The following is a 14,461-nucleotide window of genomic DNA, read 5'->3' as shown; positions in this document are numbered from 1 at the left end:
CAGCATTTCTGAGCTGCCCCATGCTCCTGGGCTGAACTGAACTGCTGAACTGGCTTGGGCCCGATGTCAGCGTGTTCCCCAACTCCTTTCACTCTACTGGGCCAGAGGGCCTGCTCATGAACAAAAGGGCTACATTGAGAAGAAGCTATACTTAAAGCTCAGCTAGGCTGATGTCTTCCTTTTACAGGAGAGGAAACTGAGGGTCAGTCAGTCAGAGCCAGTAAGCCACAATCCTCTGTTGCTCAATGTACCAGCTGCTTTTTTCTCAAAATGAATGGGTCTCCTAGGCTGTAAAGAGCACCTGCAAGTAGCCAAGAGGAGGGGTCCCCAGGCAGGACAGCCCTCTCCTGCCCACCCCCACCCTCCCACCCAGCTGGTGATCAGATGGGTTTGAAAGATGAATTCTTCAGTAAAGAATGGGGATGTGGTACCACATCACACCTATAAGATTGGCAAACATGACAGAACAAGAAAATGATAAATGCTGGAGAGGATGTGGGAGAGTTGGAACACTAATTCATTGTTGGTGGAGCTGTGAGCGCATCCAACCATTCTGGAGAGCAATTTGGAACTATGCCCAAAGGGCTACAAAAATGTGCATACCCTTTGACCCAGCAATATCGCTACTGGGACTATATCCCCAAGAGATCATAAAAATGGGAAAGGGTCCCACATGTACAAAAATATTTATAGCAGCACTCTATGTAGTTGCCAAAAACTGGAAGTCAAGGGGATGTCCATCAATTGGGGAATGGCTGAATAAATTATGGTATATGAATGTAATGGAGTACTATTGTGCCATAAGAAATGATGAACAAGAAGACTTCAGAGAGGCCTGGAAGGACTTATATGACCTGATGCTGAGTGAAAGGAGCAGAACCAGGAGAACTTTATGCACAGCAACAACCACAGTGTGTGAGAGTTTTTTCTGGTAGACTTAGATTTTTGTAATAACACAAGAACTTCTGAAAAAAAAAAGAAATCCCAATGGTGGACTTCAAGGCAAAATGCCTTCCACACTCAGAGAGAGAAATATGAAAGTCACTCACATAATGTAGCAGATCATGTTTGTGTATGTGTATCTGTTTGTGTATCATGTTCTGATTTGTTATACGGATCCTTTCATTTATCTTAGTCTGACTACATAGCATGACTATAGTGAAAATATACTCAATAGGAAAGTATATGTAGAATCTATACAGAATTGTATGCAGTTGTGGGGAGGGAGGGAGGTAGTGGGGGGTGGGTGGGGAGGGATAAAATCGCAATTGTATGGCAGTGATTGTTAAACATTAAAAAAATAAAAAAATTAAAAAAAAAAAAAAAGAATGGGGATGTGGGAGGGGCTGAGGTAGCTGAGAGAGGACTTTGGTGCTTAGAAGCAGGGGGGGACACCCTCCCATCCTCACCCACACATGTACCTTCCCACCCTCCCATACACTCCTACCCACACACCCACATTTCCTACAAAATGTATCTCCCCCATATATACACATATACCCCCCTCCCACATACATATACCCCCCACATCCATACCCCTACACATTCATACCCCCACCACCTACCCCCTACATTTACCCCCTCACCCACATATATATACCCCCTACATCTATACTCCTACACATCACCTACCCCCCACCCACATTATAGGCTCCTAGATCTAAGGCCAGAATCATCTAGTCCAATCCTATCATTTTACGGGGTGGGGGGGGGGCAGGAACTGAGGTCAGGGAAGGGAAGTGACTTGCCCAAGTTACACAGGCAGTAAACCATCAGAGGTGGGATTTGACCCCAGGTCCTCTGCCTCTTTCCACTGGACCACATGATCTTGAGAAGTTGGTTTAAACTAGAGTAGTCACAGAAAACAGATGAGCCAACCAGGGTTCAGTATAGCTCACACACTTGAATGACTGCAATAGCCTACCAGGTCTTCTCATGGACAGTGGCCTAAAGCATTGTCTTCATGGATCTGGTCATGTCTCTCTGCTCGAAAATCTGCAGGGGTTCTGTGATGCCCTTGTCTGTCATTACCAGCCTCTACCATCTGCACTCAGTCACTCCATTGGTCTTTTGGCTTATACAGCACATTCTGCTCTCCCCAATGGGCTCTTCTCACTCTCTTACCTGCCTGATTTATCTTCCACTATCCAGCCTCAATGCCAAGAAGCCTTCCTCATTCCTCCGGATGATAATGACTCTGCCCCTCAGACCTCACAGGGCATCCTGTTCTGCGCCCTAATAATGCACTTGGAATAGAATATGGAATGTGTGTATCTGGTCCTTTGCTGCAGCCACCTGTTTACATCACCTCCTGGAGGACAGGAATCCTATCTTTGCCACCCTTCCTACACACATACAGTAGGTGTGTACTTAACAAAGACAGGAGGTACTTAACAAAGATAGGAACTGTTGTCAGGTAGGTAGCAAGGAAGTGCTAAGGCCTGTGGGTCCCTGCTCTAGGCTTCTGGAAGAAGCTACAGTCTGTTTAATATAATGGTTCCAGAATGTACTGGGCATTACTCAGGAGCAAAGAGGAGTGAAGGTCATTCTCATCATCACTTGATGTCTCAAGACTCTAGGCCACACTCTGCATGTATGTGTGTCAACACCTTTCCAAGTATTATTTTCCCTATTTTGACCTTAGCAGGTACTTGGCCTATCCCCCTCAAAAGCTTTCCATGGACCTGCTCCTAGTCAGAGCCAGTATCCACAAACAAAGGAATAAGCAGAGGGAGGTCTGCCGCACACCTCCCTGAAAATAGGAGCTGAAAAGGACACGCTCCTTAGCCCCCACTTCCCAATGCCAGCTTTCCTATTTCACTGCTGGTTATATATACAGGTGGGCAGTGCGGTATGCAGAAAAGAGGGTGGGACTAGTGGTGTCTGAGGCCATAGGTTTGGACCCCAGCCTGGCAACTTACTACCCCAGTGATCTTGGGTGAGTCCCAAGTCCTGGTCTCAGTTTTCCCATCTTTAAAACAAAAGGATAAGACTAGATTATTTCTAAGGAACCCTCCACCTCTAACATTCTGTGCTTTCACAAAAAGTAGGATATTTCTCCAACAGATATGCCTCACCCCACAGCAAGGCAAATCTCTCTAGAAGGGAGAACTTCAATTAACTGAAGACTCCAGCTAGAATCGAGATGAGAAAAAGGCAGAGACAGATGACCCAGGAGAGTGAAGACAAGTCAGGGGAGTCAATGGCCATGTGTACTAGGGGAGTATCTTCAGAACTAAAATTAGAGGGCTTTTCTGTTTTCCTTTCTCATAGAAGGGGACTCCCTTTCTACCTCTCACATAGATTTCACTCCCCCTCCCCCAAAGGATGATTTATACCTGAGGGATACACAGCAATTTGGGGAGCATCCTACCTTGAGAAAAGATCATCTGGGAACACTCAAATTTGGAGAGTGTCTTCCCAAATTATTTGGGAGCACTTCCCTTTCCATCCCATCCCATCCCCATCCCTACCATGGTTGGGGGGTGAGGGGTGGGAAGTTGCTCAGTCAGAGAAGGGCAGGGAGATGTACTAGGTAAGGAATAAGAAAGGGAAAGAGGTCAAAGAAAAGAAGGGTGTGGTGGAGGCCAAAGAAGCCTGACCAGCTTCTCTAGCAAGTCACAAAGCTGCAGTGTTGGGTTTACAAAAGGTAAAGTGGTCTGGTGACCTCAGGTGGCCATGCTCTGCTCCTCAGTTTTAGTGTGTGTCCAACTGTTCCATTGGGCTGGCACTATCCCTCCCCTCATGGGCCCATCTCTGCCCTGTGCAGCTCCTCAGCCTCAGTACATCTGTCCATGGAACTGCACCCTCTCAATGCCAGAGAGAGAGAGACAGAGAGACAGTGAGAGAGAGTGAGTGAGAGTGAGAGTGAGAGAGAGAGAGAGAGAGAGAGAGAGAGAGAGAGAGAGAGAGACTGTGTGTGTGTGTGTGTGTGTGTGTGTGTGTGTGTGTGTGTGTGTGTGTGTGCCTGCTGGCTCCTGCTCTTGCACGAGCTTCTGTCTCAGGGTCTATGTGGTCTGTCTGTCCTTCCAGCTGTCTGGGGGAGGGGGAGGAAGTCCCTCTGACCAAATCAGTGAGTGGCCCTACAGCCGTCGGTGTGTGTGTGTGTGTGTGTGTGTGTGTGTGTTCCTCCATCTGTGCCGGGGACTGCATGTGTCCCTTGGTCCCTTCATGTTAGCATGTGTGCCCTCTGCCTCAGGTCACAGTGGGTGTGTCCCAGAGTGTATGTACTCCTGTGCGTGGGTGTACACGCATGTGTGTAGGTATGCATGCGTGTGCATGCATGTACGTGTGCATGCTTGCGTGTGAGCTCGTGTGCCGGGCCTCCGGGCTCCCCGGACCAGGCAAAGGAGGGAGGGGTGGGTGTGCCCCCCCTTCCCGGGGCGCACCCCCTTCCGCAGCAGCCCGCTGTGGTCCAGATCTCCCCCCACGCCCACCCCTGACCCCAGCTGCGGCCAAGCCTCCCCGCTGGCCGCCCAAGACGCCGACTTACCCGGCCGCAGACGCCGCCTCCCCGCCCGGGCATTGTCTCCCGCGCCGCCGCCGCCGCTGCTCCCGTCACCTCCGGCACTGGCCCCCGCCCCGCCCCGCCCCTCCCCTCCCCTCCCCTCCCCTCCCCTCCCCTCCCCCCGCGGCTCGAGCCAGTTTCCCCGCCCCCCCCCCCCGCCCCCGCCCCTGACCCGCTCCCAGCGCTCCTCGCTCCCTCCGCTGCCCACACCACAATCGCTGGGTAGGACCCCTCCCTTACTCTCCTCTCCCCTCCCCTTCCCTTGCCTCTCTTCCCCTCACCTCCCTTCTCCTCCCCTCCCCTCCTTCCGACCGGCAGGCGCCGGGACCAATCGGCTCAGCCGGGAGACGAACCCCGCCCGTCCTTGGTCAACCTCCGCGTGTGTCTCTTTAAATGCAAATCAGCCGAAGGGGGGGGGACTAAAGCTGTCTAGCCACCCCCCCATGACCCCTCCCTTGTTCCAGGCCCCGACACCCTTGCCCGGAGGGGCCCAGCAGACTGTTGGACTTGGGGCCCCTGGGGCGCGCCCCTCAGTCTTTCGTTTTGCCCCAGCTCACTTCCCGGCCCCCTGTCCTCAGTTGGGTCCAGTTTACCCCTGCGCGGTCCGCTCGATCTTTTGGCCGAGTGCTATGTGCCCGGCGCCGGCAATTCGTAGGGTGGGCGCCTGCCTTGGCCCCTGCCCTCTCCCCGAGTCCCGCATCCAGCTCTCTGCTCCTAGGGCCCAGGCCCCCGCACCTCCCCCACCCCACCCTGGGTCGGGCTCCCTCCCAGGACCTCTACGTCGGGATGGGAGGGTGCTCCCGGGGTACCCTTTCACCCGGGCGGGACCCTGAGTCCCCCGACGCTTCCATCCGAAGGCTAGCCTCTGCTCGCCCTCCTCTCCTGGATTTGCTTCAGCGTCCCCTCTTGGACCGCACCCTATGCTCTAGACACCTGAGGCCTCATCCTGGCACCCCCTAACCGCGTGACCATTACCTTAAGCTAGTCGTTTAGGAAGCCCTGGGTGGGAAGAGACCTCAGGGGCCATTCAGTCCAACAAACGTTGATCACCTCCTATGTGCAAACTCTAAACCAGGATGGGGACTGGGGTGGGTGGAGAGCAAGGACCAAACACCTTCATCTCTGTCTGAGCCTCAATTTCTTCCTTTGTAAAATGAGGTGGTTGGATTGAATGAGCCCGAAGGGCTCTCCCAGGGGGCTTCTCCACAACGGGAGGAAACTCTGCTTTTCTGTTTCAGTCCTACTCACCATGACCCCATTTGGGGTTTTCTTGGCAGTGGTTTGCCATTTCCTTCTCCAGCTCATTTTACAGATGAGGAAACTGAGGCAAACAGGGTGAAGTGACTTGCCCAGGGTCAGGCAGCTAGGAAGTGTCTAAGGCCAAATTTGAATTCAGGAAGGATGAGTCTTTCTGACTCCAGGTGGGCCCTCTATCCACTGCTGCACCACCTAGTTCCCCTAGTCTACTGGGCTAGATATCCTGAATTGTCAGGGGAAGCAGGAAGAGAACAGTCATCAGGACTCATTGGTTCCTACCTAGACCAGGAAGACCAGTCCAGTGGACCTGCAAGCTTCCTTTGCCAAACCTCAGTTTGCAAATTGGCTCTGTCTTCTTCTCCCACATTCTTGTCCCTTCCCAGCAATCTTTGGGAAGGGGGACAGTGGTTTCACTCTCTTCAAATTTCCCTAAACAGTGTCTGACTCTCTCTCCTTCGGCAATATTATACATGCCACACCTACTGACACACATATAACATCAATCAGGCAGCTAGGTGGCACACTTTGAGTTCAAACCCAGCCTCAGACCCTTGCTGAGTGACTCTAGGCAAGTCCCTTAACCTCTGCCTCAGTTTCCACATCTGTGAAACAGAAAAGAATAATAGCATCTAACACCTCCTGCCCCACCCCACATGGTTCTTGGGAGGATCAAATGAGATATTTGCAAAGTGCCCAGCACATAAAAGCTATATAAATGCTAGCTATTATTAATCAAGCAGAATGGAAGTTCCAATGAGGGCAGAAACCATCTTTTTTATATTTCTGTATCCCCAGCATCAATCATAGTACAATGGGCACAATGGCTCCTAAATAAACTCTTACAGAAAATAAATCCATATCTAGATGGCCATCTTATCCACCACATCCCCAAGGAACAGTTTCCAGTTTTGAAGACTTTAGTGACAGGGAATTCTCTACATATATACCAAGACACCCCAATCCACTTTGGACAATTCCATCTGAGACAACTTTGCTTTGAACTGAGCTGACATCTGCCTCTTAAACTCTCCTCCCATCACCACTGGTTCTGCCCTTTGGGACAAGGCAAAATAAGCCTTTTGAAGCCCGACCTCACTCCACTCCCCCAATGCTCTTGATTATCTTTGGGGACACCTTGTTTTTTTTTTTAATAAACCCAGCAAGTCATAGTAATGATTAAGATCAGGAAAGGATCTTAGAAATCCATTTAGGCTACTTCCCTCATCTTGTAGTTGAGCAAACAGGCCTAGGGAGGTTGTAACTTGCCAAGGTTACCTAGGAGTAAGAGATAGCTGAAATTTGAATAGAAGACCTTTGAAGTCAATTCTAGTACTCATGTCTGCACCCACAGCAAACAAATCCTTTCTGAGCCTAATGCTAGACTTCAGGATTTCAAGGGTCCAGAGTCATGAGTTGGCTGTTGGGCATGCTCCTGTCTCCTGGGAAAGATTATATCCTCTCCATACCTTCCTTAATCCTAATGAGTTTCTGTTACTGAAAAAAGCAAAAGCAAAACCCCAACTCTGTCCCCTGGTGGCCGGTATAGGAGCTGTCTCCCAGAATGTGACTAAGCCAGGGGTGAGGAATCTGAGACCCTGGAGACCTCATGTACCCTCTGGGTCCTCAAGTGCGGCCCTTTGAATCCAAACTGGCTGCACTTGAGGACCTAGAGGGCTACATGTGGCACTCGAGGCCGCAGGTTCCCTACCCCTGGACTAAGCTGATTCATGGGAGGCAAAACTCTAGATCAGGTGGAGAAGGTTGGTATCCAAAGCCCTTCTATCTTGGTAAGTCCAGCCAGTTTGTGCCATGATGAGATACCCTTTTGGACCCCAGGGGGCATCTCCATCTCTCATCAAGTCCCAGATCTGAGAGGAAAGGGACTTCATATTTTTCCACAGGCATCCCAAGATGGACCACTGATTGAGGGCAGCAGAGAAATGGGGGCTCAGGACTGGTCAGCGAAGACAAACAGGGCCAGGGAAGAAGCACAGGTTATAAAGAAGAGAAAAAAAAATCACTTTTGCAAATGATGCAGAACCAAGCAAAAGATTTGCCAAGGGGTGGAAGTGAGGATTATGCTGAAATCCTAGGCATTCATCCCTGGAAGCCAGGACCTATCTTGGTACATGACCCAAGGCATGAGACAGGTCCATTTGGGGATGACAGTGACTCCCACTCGGTATGGCCACACTCCAACACTTCTTCAAAACTCTGAGGTCTTAGACCCCAGTACTACTCATCCTACATTGTCAAGGCCCCAATCAAACCCTGCTTTGGGTTTCTTGAGTAGATTATGAGGTTCTTTTTAGCACGTTGGATGGAGGTACAATGAGACCACTAAGCCAGGCACAGCATCTTCATGGTCTGTTTGAATGAGACCAGAGCTCCAAATCAGGCCTGGGTACTAGTCCAGATATTACTGCTGCCAACAATAATCATAAATAATAAAAATAGTTCCCATAGTGCTTTGAGACAGTGTACAGACTACCTGAGATCTTTGGTGATTGACTCAGCCCACCTTTTGGCAAACTCCACCTCCACTTGAGGTTGTGAAGGGGAACCACAACAAGGGTGCTCACATATCTGTCTACAGGGCCCAGCAGCATGAGGGAGACCCCTACAGAGGAAGGAATTTATAGTTTTGGACTCCACTGAGGTGTGAGGTAGCATGATGCCATATGGTTGAATAGGGAGGGGGATGATCAACAGACATGGACTCAAGTATTGGTTGTAACACTTAGGATCTGATGGAGAGACTGTGTAATCCAGGGTTGGGGAACCTGTGGCCTCAAGGGCACATGTGGCCTTCTAAGTCCTCAAGTGCAGCCTTTTGACTGAATCCAAGTTTTACAGAAAAAATTCATTTATTAAGGGTATTTGTTCTATGCAGTTTAGATTCAGTCCACATGTGGCCTCAAGGCTGCAGTTTCCCCACCTCTGATTCTAATCCAGTCCCCTCATTTTACAGCAGAAGAAATTGGAGCATGAAAAAGGGAAGTCTTTAAATGGTCAAAGGATATGAACAGGTAGTTTTCAGAGGAAGAAAGTATGGTCATATGAAAAAATGCTCTAAATCATTATTGTTTACAGAGATGCAAATCAAAACAACTCGGAGGTACCACATCACACCTATCTGATTGGCTAATGTGACAAAACAGGGAGATGATAAATGTTGGAGAAGATGTGGCAGAGTTGGAACACTAATTCATTGTTGGTAGAGCTGTGAGCTGATCCAACCATTCTGGAGAGCAATTTGGAACTATGCCCAAAGGGCTACAAAAATGTGCATACCCTTTGACCCAGCAATATTGTTTCTAGGATTATATCCCCAAGAGACCATAAAAATGGAAAAGGGTCCCACATGTACAAAAATATATACAGCATCTCTTCTTGTGGTGACTAAGAACTAGAAATCAAGGGGATGCCCATCAGTTGAGGAATGGCTGAACAAGTTGTGGTATATGAATGTAATGGAACACTATTGTGCTATAAGAAATGATGAACAGGAAGACTTCAGAGAGGCCTGGAAGGACTTATATGAACTGAGACTGAGTGAAAGGAGCAGAAGCAGGAGAACTTTGTGCACAGCAACAACCACAGTGTGTGAGGAATTTTTCTGGTAGACTTAGCCCTTCACAGCAATGCAAGAACCTAAAACATTCCCAAAGGACTCGAGGCAAAATGCCATCCACATCCAGAGAAAGAACTATGGAATTGGAACAAAGCAGACTATTTTCTCTTGTGTTATGTTTTGTTTTGGTTTGTTTTTTTCTCATGGTTTCCCCGACTCATTTTAATTCTTCTATGTAACATTACTAATGTGAAAATGTGGTTAATAAGAATGTATGTATAGAAACCATATAAGATTCTATGCCAGCTCAGGGAGGGAGGGGGAAGGGAGGGGAGAAAATCTAAGACTTATGGAAATGATTGTAGAAAACTGAAAAGGAATAAATTAATAAAAAAAAGGAAGACTTGCTCAGTGTTCCAAAGGTGAGAAGTGGTCAGCCAGGGATTCTAACCCAAGGGTTCTGAAGGAGAATTCAGAACTCATCTGTATACATCACAAGCTTGGACCAAATCACTTTAGCTTTCTGGGAGTGAGTTTTTCATCTGTAAAAGGGAATGAGGAGGGAAAGAGGACTGCTGTTAGTCTATCTTCCATTATACTCCTCATAATAAGGAAAGCTATAACAATACAGGCTATTATTTTCAAAGGGGTGGGCTTTTCCTTGAAGCTGAGAGACAAGGCCAGTGGATGATGGGTTTCAGAGTCTCTAAACTAAGCAAAATCAATATGTGCAATCTACCACAGATCAATAATGCACTTCATATTGGAGGGGATGTGTGTGAAGCACTTTACCAAACTGGAGTTAAGATAGCTAGAAAAGGGGGGATGGTTTATGCACTTATGCCAGAAAGACTTTTGGAGTTCAGGCTTCCAACTAGATAGTGGCAGAATTTTCAACTGGTAGTAGAGGGAAAGGGTGAGGAAGGCATAAATAAACTCTCGAGTTTACCTTACAGCATTTTTATTGGGACAGAAAAGGCAAAGTGAACATGAAACTCCAGGGAGATGACAGGTGTTCCTTTTCTGGGTGGAAAGGCTGTGGGAATGTGTGTTCAGGGCTCTTGCTTTCCCAGGTCACTTGCCTTACGACTCGTACTTGAGGTAATTAATCAATACAGGTGGAATATCTAGTTGGTCCATGATGTTGATACGGTAAGAGCCCTGAAGAGCTTTTCGGACTGCGAGACGAGCTTGTGACATCAGAGATTTGGGATGAACTGGAGAGAGAGATGACAGAACTGAGGAAAGGCAGTTTTCCCAAACCCTTATTACACTCTTCTATTCCCTCCCCTCCTTAGCTTTCTACCTATCCCAATCCCAATTTACTAAAAAAAGAAAGCCATGGATTTTCCAGAGTCCAGTGTCTCTGACATTATCTAACTAATGACCCTATAAGCAAGTCACTTAACCTCTTTCTTCATACAATAAGGGAGTTGGGAACCAGATGGGCACCAGTTCTAAATTCTCTAATCCATAGGAGAATCCACAGAAGAAATCTTAGATCTTGATGGCACCTTAGAGACCATCACATCGCGTCTTAACCTCCTCATTTTACAGTTGAGGAAATTGTAGGCCCCCCAAAATTTCTAAATGACTTTTCCAAGATCAAAAAATAGTAAGTGGTAGATTTAGGATTCAACCACTTAGGAAAAAGGGGGATAAAAAATTGGCAATGGATCCTGGGATGGATCCTGGGTTGTTATGGTTCCTAGGGAAGCTGTGGCAAGTAACAGGGTCTTGGCTTGGGGACATGTCCTTGGTGGAGAAAGGTGGTCTCCCATTCCAGCTATGCCTGAGACTAGCCCTCAGAACCCTCTACCCCCCCCTTTTCACTCACTTCTCTCCCTTAGCAGTAGGGCCACACCTTCCCCATCTGGGTCTGTCTTCTCCAGTGGGAGAGGTGGGAGATAGACATTGGCCCCAAAGTCTACAAGCAGTTGGATGTATTCGAGGGGGCAGGTGTGCTGCAAGCAGAATTCTAGCAGTGTGCGTGGCTTAGATACACGTGAAAGCAGCTGTCTATCTGTGCAGTTGTAGTCTGGGTCAGCTCCATACAACAGGAGAATACGAAAGCAATCAAGGTGACCATAGACAGCTGAAAGGTAGAGAGGCCCAGAGCAGGAGGTCACGTTGCAAGCCCACTCTGGCCCCCTTGTCTTGACATTGGCCTCTGCTCCATGATCCAGAAGCTCCTTCAGAATCGCACAGGCACCATCTCTAGCAGCTGTGAGAACTGGGGAACTGTTGTTATAGATGCTGCCGGCAGGGTTGGCGCCAGCCTTCAGCAAGACCCGAACACAGGCCAAGTGTCCATGACTGACTGCGGTGAACAGGGGTGTCTGGGCTTTAACATCTAGACTGTCCACCTCTGCCCCATGAGCCAGGAGAACTTCCAGGCAGCTAAGGTGGCCATGAGAGGCGGCTAGGCGTAGTGGGGTACCTGGCACACCCCAGCCGCTGCGGCTGTTGATAAAGCGCTTATAGCGTTCCTGCTGAAGGAGCCGGTCTAGGGTCCTGGCATCGTTGTTATAAACAATTTTATTCAGCTCCTGTTTCTCATCGGCATTGTCTTCCTCATCATCATCTGGCTGTTGGAGCAGGGAGAATATCTTACTTATGTCCATGAGGCTCATCTCTGCAGACTGAAGAAGAACCCCTCTCATACTCAGTGGCAGAAAACACCAGACCTGCCCAGTATGGGAGAGGAAAGGGCAAATGAACTTTGGTAAGCTCCCTCCTGCAGCCCAGGCTGGGCCCTCTGCTCTGCCTCCAAATAACCATCCCTGTTTTGTTGACAATATCTCCATCTTCTTTCCCATCCTTGAAAACCCAACTCTGATGCTGCCCCCCTCCACCAAGCCTCTCCTGATCCCCCTGTCACAGTCCTCTCTCTTGTACCCAGCTCTTTGCCATCACAAATACCAGCCACATTCACCATGTAAGAGGCTGTTTCTTGTCCCCCATTAGACTGTGAGTTTTCTGTGGAAACAGGGACCTTCTTAAGCTTTCATCTCCAAGTCCCAGGAAAACAGTCAAGTGGGGCTATGACTAGAGTAGATGGGGGTCACCCCTCCCCCCCTTATTTCACAAATAGAAGAAACCCATTCAAGGAGAGCATGAAATCTGCTCAGGCTCACCCTGGTAAGTGTGCATCCCAGACTGGCCCACAGTCATCATTGTAACACTGCCCTCCCCATCCCCTAGTGACCTGCCCAAATTTCAGTGAAGGTGTAACCTGCAGCTGGAGAGTACCTTCAGAGGGGATCTTCAGCACATGAACCTTGACTAGCAGAGGAAGGAGAGGCAGATGTAAAGGAGGTTTCACGGGCTCCCTCTGGGGTCACAGGATAAGGCAAAAAGTAGGAGCTAATTAGGTCAGAAGCCTCTCAGTATGGTCATGGCTCAGGAGTTAGTGGAGATAATACTTAACCTGGAAGGAGAGAGAGACCCAGGCTCACTGCTCAGCTCTGCCACTGGATGGCTGTGTGGCTTTGCCTAAATCCTTCTTCTCCTTTGGGCTTCGATTTACCTTTCTGTAAGATGTGGGGGTCGGAACCAATGACCCAGTCTCTTCCAGCCCTCCACCCCATAAGAGGGTACAAGTTCATTCATACCACCCTCCCAGCCTCCGACATCCCGCCGGGAGAACCATCTTAATGCTTTCCCTTCAGGAATTCCCCCAAAGGAAGTTCTGCTGGTGATTTAACCCGAAATCCGGAATAAAATCCATGGGGCTTTCTGGGTCAGTCCCCTGAGCCTGAGGTACCCTGTTCCCACCCTTTCCCACCCTCGGAGTTGGAAGGCAAAGGTCCTGTAGGGACCTTTTCCCAACCGTCTGCGCTGGTGGGAAGCCCTCGGAGAGAGAGTCAGGTGGACTTCTGACGGTCCCTGCTGCCAGACCTTCGGGTGGGCTTCGGGGAGGTACCCGGCAGCCTGCCCCCTAGCCAAATATCTCTCCCAGTCCCAGGGGTACTCACGGAGCCGCAAGCCGAGGAGATCCTAGTCGGGGCAAGGCCAACACCACTGTGGGCGCGGACGTCCAGTGACGTCGGCGCCCACCTTTGTGAGGCAAGAACCCCCTCATCCACCCTCCCCCACGCCATTGTTGCCTCACTCACCGTTGGGTGGCTGGTCCCATTCCGTGCCCCGCCCCTCCCCCACGCTCCCTCCGGGGCTAATTTTAGCTGTCCCCTCGCCCTCTCCCTCCTCCCTCTCCTCGGTGCCCTGGTCGCCTGTTGGCTTATCTTACTGCTGCGTTTCCAGGAGCGGGACATCTAGGGAGGGAGGAGGATTGGGATCGTGACAGGTGCCCGATGCCCCCACCTCCTCCACCCCCCCGCCCCTTCCATCCCTCTGTGCACCCAATAAAACTCTATCAACTCTGGAGCCCAAGATGGAAGGGAAACGTGAGGTCTCCATCCTCCCCACGGGTCTGATCATATTCCTTTCTAACTTCACAGACAACTCGCCTGGGACAGTTGGCTGCCCCTCTCCCCAACCCCATCCCCCCAAGTCCAACCCCGTCCCGGCCTCTCCAAATCTTCTGGATAACAAGAGAAGCAGAAATGGGGGGCCCAGCCCTGGTCAGTTTTATTCAAAGCGGGATAGCTATTAAAGGCACAGTTAAAAGCCTCTCACCCTGCTGCCCATACACCCCGAGGAAGGGAAGGATCAAATCCCCCAAGGTGCCCCACTATTCCGCCTAGATGTCTGATTACAGAGAAAATATTTACCTTCCAAGTTCTCTCCTAAGGGGCAGCCAGTCCGCGACCAAAATGTGTCTGCAGTTCAGAGAGGAAATGATTTGGTTCCATTCAGCTCTCACAAGTGACCTCAACCTTGAGCCTAAACAGGACCAGAAGAACCCCGCCCCCACCTCCCCTTTGACAGAAACTACGAGGGAGACAAAGCTGCCAAGCTTCTGGCCCACCAACGGGTCGGAGAGCCGCTGAAGGACCAGGCATAGATATGGAATCAGGAAGATCTCTGAGCTCAAATCCAGGCTCAGATACTAGCTGGGTGACCCTGGGCAAGTCACTTAATCTGTTTACCTTAATCCACTGGAGAAGGAAATGGCAAATTTCCAGTATCTTTGCAGAGAAAATTCCATGGACAGTATGGTC

At 49.7% G+C, this 14,461-nt stretch overlaps 2 protein-coding genes across 6 annotated transcripts in view; both read right to left on the bottom strand.

Moving 5' to 3' along the window:
- The window catches only part of AMER1 (APC membrane recruitment protein 1), a 34,162-nt gene extending 29,583 nt beyond the window's left edge, over positions 1-4,579 (bottom strand). Inside the window, exon 1 of one of the 2 annotated variants that reach the window (XM_072626719.1) lies at positions 4,493-4,579. The gene's annotated coding sequence lies outside the window, so the exon portion shown is untranslated. The remainder of the gene's footprint in view (positions 1-4,492) is intronic. The other variant, XM_072626720.1, reaches the window with a different exon arrangement.
- Positions 4,580-10,282: 5,703 nt separating this feature from the next.
- Positions 10,283-14,169, bottom strand: ASB12 (ankyrin repeat and SOCS box containing 12). 4 transcript variants are annotated; one of them, XM_072626023.1, is made up of 4 exons: positions 14,072-14,169; positions 12,591-12,768; positions 11,176-12,025; positions 10,283-10,555 (listed from the first exon to the last, which is right to left on the bottom strand). In XM_072626023.1, the coding sequence occupies exons 3-4, from the start codon at positions 11,999-12,001 to the stop codon at positions 10,422-10,424; spliced, it is 960 nt and encodes a 319-aa protein (XP_072482124.1). In that variant the 5' UTR covers positions 12,002-12,025; positions 12,591-12,768; positions 14,072-14,169; the 3' UTR covers positions 10,283-10,421. The 4 variants fall into 4 exon arrangements, with proteins under 4 accessions (XP_072482124.1, XP_072482125.1, XP_072482126.1 ...); XM_072626024.1 differs by lacking the exon at positions 14,072-14,169 and adding an exon at positions 13,457-13,508; XM_072626025.1 differs by lacking the exon at positions 14,072-14,169 and adding an exon at positions 13,316-13,454.
- Between the last annotated feature and the right edge of the window lie 292 nt (positions 14,170-14,461).

Source organism: Notamacropus eugenii, chromosome X (assembly GCF_028372415.1).
Source record: "Notamacropus eugenii isolate mMacEug1 chromosome X, mMacEug1.pri_v2, whole genome shotgun sequence".
Lineage (NCBI taxonomy): Eukaryota > Metazoa > Chordata > Mammalia > Diprotodontia > Macropodidae > Notamacropus > Notamacropus eugenii.
Note: the sequence above shows the minus strand (reverse complement) of the source record. Positions and strands in the feature narration are given on the sequence as shown.

What these genes read in the sequence shown, in the direction of transcription:
- ASB12 (XM_072626023.1), bottom strand. Translation starts at nt 12,001, where the DNA reads ATGAGAGGGGTTCTTCTTCAGTCTGCAGAGATGAGCCTCATGGACATA. An exon ending in CCTACTGCTAAGGGAGAGAA is followed by an intron (nt 10,556 to 11,175) that starts GTGAGTGAAAAG and finishes CTCTCTCTCCAG; the next exon opens with TTCATCCCAAATCTCTGATG.